The 8143-nt window shown below is 36.3% G+C and overlaps 1 protein-coding gene across 1 annotated transcript in view; it reads right to left on the bottom strand.

Moving 5' to 3' along the window:
• Positions 1–2559: 2559 nt before the first annotated feature.
• rorcb (RAR-related orphan receptor C b) overlaps positions 2560–8143 on the bottom strand; it is a 24349-nt gene continuing 18765 nt past the window's right edge. Inside the window, exons 7-10 of the mRNA XM_077222321.1 lie at positions 8037–8143; positions 6631–6741; positions 6347–6459; positions 2560–3937 (exon numbers count right to left, since the gene is read on the bottom strand). The exon at positions 8037–8143 is cut by the window's right edge and continues 1 nt beyond it. Of these exons, the coding sequence (XP_077078436.1) occupies positions 3776–3937; positions 6347–6459; positions 6631–6741; positions 8037–8143 (493 nt within the window). The 3' untranslated portion in view covers positions 2560–3775. The remainder of the gene's footprint in view (positions 3938–6346; positions 6460–6630; positions 6742–8036) is intronic.

The raw sequence follows: 8143 nt of genomic DNA, 5'->3' as shown, positions 1-8143 counted from the left end.
CAACTGCTTGCCGACGTCAGGATTCCCATCGCTCGCATTCTCGCATTGCACCGTTTCTAAAACATGTGACTTTCTTCTAAGTTTATTTTGTGATGAATTAATATTACGTGTTTACTGCACATTTAGCCTACCTACTTTGTTATGTATCTCTGGCTATAGAAAAAAATAATTATGGAAGCATAACTATCTCAAAGCCAGAAATAGAAACTCTCCAGCTTCCGGGTCTAACTTTCGTCTGTGAAAACAGTTTATCTTTACAGGGCTAAGTGTTACGCATTGAGCGTGACAGTCACTCATTTCAGTCTTATGTCGCGCTCTTCCGCCACACATTGTTTTTCTCACGCTGAAAAACTATTTGTAATATATTATATATTTAATATGCCACAGCGCCCAAAACTCTGGCCGCGCCGCTCTCACTGTGGAACCGGCAGGAATCAAGCGCGTCTCCTCCTCGCGCGATTTAGGTGAAACTCGAAAAATTTGAACATCGTGCAAAAGTTTGTGTGTTTCAGTCATTCAAATTAAAAGGTGAAACTAATATATTTAGTATATATAACTATATGCATATATATGATTATACTTTTCAGACATATAATCGACATTTCTGTATTTTAAATCCTTTTTTTTATTGATTTCATGTACTATTAAAATTTTCTGAGATTTTGAATTTGGGGTAATTTGGGGTTTGACTTATAAACTGTAAGTCATAATCATCAAAATTATAACTTTTGAACGATATTCAAATTTTTCGAGGTAGTAGACAAATTATTGAAGTAGACAAATTACAAGGGACAACAATTCTTTTTAAAGAATAAGAACATCTTTTATTTGTTTTTTTCATTTAGTCATATTCTGTGTCTTATAATTCAGACTGAAAGAACCTGTAATAGTACATCAGCAGAAAGAGGAAAGGTTTTTTGACACTTTGTGATTGACATTCACAATATATATATAATATATATATATATATATATATATTTAAATATAGCTACAGGACACAGTGATCAAGAATACGGGTCTCCTATTCGGTGCAAAGTGTGTGTGAGTGTGTGTAGTCGGCAGAGGATACTGGCGAGACAGAGACCAGCTATCTCCCTGAGAATAAATCTTTTTTTGTGTGTGAAACACACAGAGCAGAAACATTTCTTCTACAAAAACAAAATAAACATTGAATTTGCTTTGCAGGGTGAATGAATGGGACAAACACAATCTTGTCTTAACAGGAAGGCATGCATCAAAGGCCTAGAGGTGGGGATTGTCAAAACCACACATTTAAAAGTACATTACACAGACAGAATTCCCATAATTCTCATTCTTAATCCAAGGGCAGGCTACAGTCCTTGACGTGAGAGGTTTGTAATGTTGGGCACACAAAAAGAACACAGATTTCCTTTTGTTCATTAAAAACTGAGTTACAAAACCATATAATTTCTCTTTCATACAGAGTCCAATATCATTCATTCACTCATCCGAATCACTGAAAACCAGTTGTGTAGTATATATAGCTGAACTATAAACAATACCGTGAACCTTGAACCAAAGAAGTAGCTGAGAACTCTGTTGAAACGGTTTTTGTCGTACTGTGGTGCAGGAGTAGTAAAAATAGGATGGAAGGACGCGATCCGGGCCACAGAAATGGACAAAGGGAGAGGTGATCAACAATTTACAAAATAATACAACAGAAACCACAGCCATGCTCACTGGCCACAAGCAAATGCGATGCATGTGGTGAATCTGTACCCGAAACCTATAGGACTGAACATTGATGGAATCTCCTTTTCTCTTGCTCTTTTCTTTTGGTTTGTGAAAGCATCTGAAGCCCACCAATCAGGAGGAAGGGTCTCACAACATCAGGATTTTCCCAGATCTGTACCTATCAACAAAACAATGTCAATGTCGGCATCCCATCCAGCTTGGCTCTGCTGTCCGGAGCAGCTCCAGAACAAAATGGGCAAAAGTCAGTTCAAACCCAGTTCAATTTCTCTGGTCCGGTACTTCCATGCACACGCTGGAAGAATTCAAAAGCCGGCTGATGAAAGTCCTGGCTCATGTTTTTCTTTAACATTCCCATCTCTCTTCCTTACCTGCTCCACCTCTCTCTCTCTCATTCACTCTCTTGACTAAAAAGACTACTTTATTTACATTCCTATTCAAAATAATCTTTTTGAAATGTCCATATGAAATGAACATTTAATTGTTTCTCATTCTAAAGTGGCATTTACAAGGGATAGGGACATGGGACTGAGGTTTCTCATTGCTTTAAAATGACAACAAAAAAATAAGGTGCAGCTTCAAACACTGTCAAAATGTGCCTGAGCAAATAAGAGCATGTGTGGATGGAATCACTGCTTCAAAAGTTGTGTTCGCCAATCCTTTACAGTCATGCCCAAGTTTGCAAACTCCTTATCTATCACTATTCTATTGCGCAACAGTTCGACATTTAATAATGTGTCCTGTTGCAGTCATACGTTGTTTGGTAGAGTCTAATACTGTACTGAATGTGTCAAGTTCAGCTGAATATGAGGTATGATATTATGTAAATAACTGTTAAAGTGAGGATTGTGTGGTTTTCTTTACTTTATTGTAACAAAACAAGGCATTCACAAACGTTTGGTCATGACTGCACGTTTGTAGTGATTATCAGGTTGTTTTTATTGCACATTAGAAAATAGTTTAGCACACTTATGTTTTCTGGTTCGTTTAAAAAGTTTTAAAGGAATATTCCAGGTTAAATACAAGTTAAACTCAGATGCTAACGGATAAAGTTAAGCACTAGAAGGGCAAGTTGTTTTGTACAGTTGCCCCATAGACTTCCACTATAAGTGCATTTCTGTCAATGCATGTGTTTGTATTCACAAACTGAGAGATGATTCAAAATGATTTTCTAAAGCTTTTGAAATTATTTTTCTAAATGTATTGTTTTCATTAAATTAAACATTTATTTTTTATTATTATCACTATTATTACAAATTTGTATTTAAGATGGAATGTTCATTTTAAAAGTTGCACTGGTAATATTGTTCCCTTCATTTTAAATGAACAATCTGGGCACATTAGGGCTTTTTTTTTTTAAGTGGATTGTCAAAGTCTCATAAAGCGTAACGCGAGACCAAAAGTGCATTGTGTACATTCGGTCTCAAATTAGAATAAGTGCCTTTGCTTCGTGGGATACATTCATGATTCGTCTGAGGATGAAAAACGAGGGGGGAGAGGGAGGAAAAAAGCGATGTTAGTGCTTAAAGAGTGATTCGGTGGGGAAGGACGTGTGACCGTCACCTAGTACGTAGGATGCACTTCATTAAAAAAGGTGTTGTGCTCTACAGAATGTTCACGTGGAAGAGAGTTTGATCCTGTAAAATTCTTTAAATCATATTTATAAAACCTCCTTTGAAAAAATAATTTAAATCTCTTTGTGTGCAGATGCAGTAACATGCTTAGACATCAACATGTTGGGACAAAGGGCCCTTGCAAGCATATATCTGTACATTAAAGATCATTTAGGAGTGTTTCCGTAAAATAATAACAGATGTGAGAGCACAATTTCAGGAATAATTCATATACCAGTGTGTTTGTATGTTTTGGCGAATCTGAAATACTTTGCATGGTTTGTAGTGTATTGTGTATGTATGCTAACAGTGATGCAATAGACTGAGGATTCTCCCTGGAGGTTTTTAAAACAAAATTACATTTTACAGGTAATGGCCTCTCTTCAACACAAGCCTCAAATTTCCCCTTCACACTCTCTCTCATTCTCTCCCTCACTATCTCCCTCTCTCTAACTGTTGGTGGAGTCAGGGAAGTTGATCTCGCTGCCGAACACTTCCCTGTACAGAGGCGGGAAGTTGTAGGCTGTTTCCGGGTGAACCAGGCGGAAGAAATCCAGCTTGTCAATATGCAGGTTACTGATCGTCTTCATCTGCGGTAGTTTGGACACCATCTGCGAACACAGGACAACGAGAGTGTCTAGATCAGATATTCCAAAATAAAGAAATAAACCTCCTGGATGATTTAATTATGACCTTTGGATTAGTGCTTTGTGTGTATGTTTTATGTTTTTTTATATGTTTTTTTGCATGGATATTTAGCAGTACATAATCAACCAACCCATGGAACAGAAACTACACTACCATTCAAAAGTTTGGGGTCGGTAAGTTTTTTTGCAAGAAATATCTAATGCTCACCAAGGTTGCATTTATTCTATCAAGAATAAAATATAGTGAAATATTATATTATGAAATAATTTATTCCTAGTTATCAATCACACTATCCTTAAGAAATCATTCAAATATGCTGATTTGCTGCTCAAGAATTTTTTTATAATTATCATCAATGTCATGATGATAATCTGATAATGATGATGATAATCTTGTCTGCTTAATTTTTTTGTGTGGAAACCATGATAAAAGTCTTTACTGTCACTTTTGAGAAATTTAATCTACCCTTGCAGAACAGAATAATTAATCTCTTCCAATATATATATATACTGACGCCAAACCTTTGAAAGCAGATTTATATTTGATAAATTGTGACAGTTTGCACTGAATGGACAAAATGTATATAATTTTATAAAAAAAAAATATATATATATAACTTTCATGTAAGAGCTGACATGGCATATGTTTTTGTCAAATAACAAATGGCTCAAAAATAATTTTGCCCCTGTAATCCAAACATTTAGTTCTGGTTTTCAAATCTCTTTGGCTGAGAGCCTTTTCCAGCCATGCAATATTCTACTAATATCAAGTAAACCGTTCCACAATTTGTATCACTCTACTTGTTTTTGCCGTATCTATCCTGGTGTCAATGGTGGAGGAGCAATTTTACAAATACTACTGTTATTGTGTCACAGAATGTAGTTTTAAGAGTTTTTGAGCGAGAATTAGAAAGTCTTTCTCAACTGGTGGATCGTTACCAACGATCGACCCAAATGTGAGTTGCAAGATCATTCTGAGTGGGTCGCGGCGTGTGTAGTCAAGAAACAACAATAAAAAAAAGATGATTCGAAATGTTTCTTTAATGCGAGGCTTTTATTTTGAAAGACGTGTTGTAAGGCTGTTTACTCTTCAGTTTAAGTAAAGAGTGCGTGTTTTCCTGATTCAGTATCTGCTGTCAGATGAGATGTTGTCTGGCTATATATGTCAGTGTCATTATTCTAACATTATTTTTGTAACTTGATACGAAATAAAAATCTCACCTCAGAAAAAAGAACTTTCATTTCCTGTCAGCACGTGCTGTATACCACTTCACTACATATAAAAAGCAAAAGAAATTATGTGCATGCAACGTCATAGTTCCCATTCAATCAGTCACGTTCAACGTAACGTCAGACTGACGTCATGGGACCTAACGTCTCCGTGCCCTCCTTCAGGGAACGGGTGTTACATTAGTAACCTAGACGTTACGTTGTCAATTAGTAAGTCAGGAAATTACCAAAAAATACCAATAAATTACGTATCTGGTACGTTTGTTAAGCTTCCATATGTTTCATTAACAGTTCATGTTAGTATTGTTTATTTACCATGTTAACTGTTGTTTATTTTTAAATGACTGCCAGCTCATACCAACTTTCTAACTTTAAATGCTATATCAGATGAGGACAATACACATCCTTTTGTCGATATCTCTCTCATAATTTTAAGGAAATAGTTCCGCACAAAAGAAGGTTTTTAAAGATACTCCACTGTCTCCACTCTATTTATTTACACACTTGTGCCGTCAAACTGTTGTATAAAAGCAATATCACAATTGTCGTGCGATATGGCTCTATATCAGCAGCACGGTAGTGATTATCTACAGCCTCGTGCCTATGGCCTAATCACAGCCATGCTACTGATATAGAGCCATATCGCACTCATACTCGTGTGATATTGCCCATATATATTTATTCATTTAGCTGACGCTTTTATCCAAAGCGACTTACAATTGCTATATATCTCAGAGGTCGCACGCCTCTGAAGCAACTAGGGGTTAAGTGTCTTGCTCACAGTGGATTCGAACCCAGGTCTCTCACACCAAAGGCATGTGTCTTATCCATTGCGCCACCACCACCCCATATATATATATATATACATACTTTAATTTGTGTGTTTCTGGGTCAGAATGGGTGCAGAACTTCTTTTTAAAGAATCAGTCAAACAGATTCACAAAGTTGTGAATTCATTGGTTTAAATCGGTCTGATAAATCACCCAATGAACCAAAGCTGATATCAAACTTGACAGTGCAATGTGTACCTGGCATTACTCTCCTTGGATGATTCATAATATTAGTGTTTTTAGAATTTAATTTCTTTTCTTAAATATTCTCAAAGTTCTCTGTAAAGTGCCATATGTGTGTCTTGTTCCTCACCTTGTCCAGTTTCTCAGTAGTGGCCCCGTTCATGTGCATGCTGTGCTGAAGGGCCACGTAAACCTTCTCTTGGAGCTTTTGAACCTGCTGAGACTCCGTCAACCATGGCCGATCTGAGCAGCACACAAACACAGAGCAGGGTTTCAAACTGTGAGAATGTGTCTCATTTTATGCAAGTCTGACCATGTTACCTTTTCTGAGAGCACATAAACCCAGCTTTAAAATCCTTTTCTTCTGGGAATAAGTCGCTAAATTGGTAGCAGACATGGGTGTGAGTGTCTCACCTGGAGCCAGCAAGACCGCGGCGCTGAATAAAGCCATTTCCTCCTCGCTTAGCTGAAGACGACTCAGACTTTTAGCCAATTCAAAGACAGTGTTTACCAGGTCATCACATCCTACAAACACATACACATGCTAGTTACAGTGTTGAAGATGAAGAAATAAATTACATTTCCATTGAGGTCCATAATTTGCCCAAAACCAATCTATATTGTTTAGCATGAAATGATTTAATGGATCTGTTGGGCTCCATTAATGTAAAAGAGGAACTATAAAGGAAATGATTAGATGTTCTGGGCACAAAGCTTCAGGTAATTTGTAAGAATAATTCAGACCTTAGCAATAAATTAAAATGGTCTTTGCTTTGCTTTATCGTGAATATAATAGTTTGTAGTGTCTGTATTGTGTATTTAAAGTTGCAATGAAACGGAAGTAGAGTAGCGACAGAAATTGTCTTCCTTATTAGACTTGGCTCTATGCACCAGTTAATCAAGATATGATCGATAACATGCATTTAAAAAATAAATAAGGTGAATTTTCAATTCATGCTGGCTTTAAACATACCCAATTTGAAAAAAGCTAATAAAAAAAGAAATGGTATTATCTACAAATCATTCTACTAACTTATTTCAAGAATCACAGTCTTTATGTAATATGTTTTGCACTGAGTGCTTTCTGCAAAGCTTCCATTTAACTTTGATGAGCTATTACTCACCCAAGCATCACTTGTATTTACTAACTGGGTTAAAAAACCCATTAGCGCTTGTCCCTTATTGATTCATGACGCCTCCATTCTTGCTCTTAAGAGGCTGCTGGTGTTGTGTATTATAAAGTAAAAGAGGATGTGTTTGAATTGAAATTGAATACTAGCGTTCTGCTTACTGCTTAGTATACACTGAATATTGTTCATATAGTTTCGCATTATGAAAAGATACACATTTCAGTTTTCTGCTACATTGTAATCACATGACCTGATTACATTTGTCACAATCTCAACGCAATCTTATATGTATGTTTAATTCCGCAAGGGTATCCAGTTATTCTACCGAAAATTTTATTTTGCATTTGCAATCCAATTAGTCTAGAATCGTCTTTTACAGTCTGATTAAATAAAGAGTCAAGAAACATGTTAATAACGGTTACTGACATTGGGTGAACATGGAAAAGCATACTACTATATAGATTAAATAGTATGTAGTATCCTAACATGTTATTTAGTGATTGCATCTAGTTTACCCATCAAATAGGAAATGGAAATGCAAATAGAGTGCATTAAATTGTAGGATGCAGAATCCAGTGTGAATGCGTTGTTTATTCCACACGTGTATATATGCATACTCTTCAGAGTATACTACTGAAATAGTATACTTAAGGTGGTAGCATGCTATTCTGAACATTTCCAGATACTCACCGAGAGCTTTGAAGAGCTGAGGGCTGGCAAACTTGCCATCAAAAAACATTGTGTTGTTGGAAGAGTTGTAAGCTAGACACATTCGGATCAGCAAGACTTCCAGACAT

Source organism: Siphateles boraxobius, unplaced genomic scaffold (assembly GCF_051911475.1).
Source record: "Siphateles boraxobius isolate OS27281-9 unplaced genomic scaffold, OSU_SipBor_1 86, whole genome shotgun sequence".
NCBI classification, from domain to species: Eukaryota; Metazoa; Chordata; class Actinopteri; order Cypriniformes; family Leuciscidae; genus Siphateles; species Siphateles boraxobius.
Note: the sequence above shows the minus strand (reverse complement) of the source record. Positions and strands in the feature narration are given on the sequence as shown.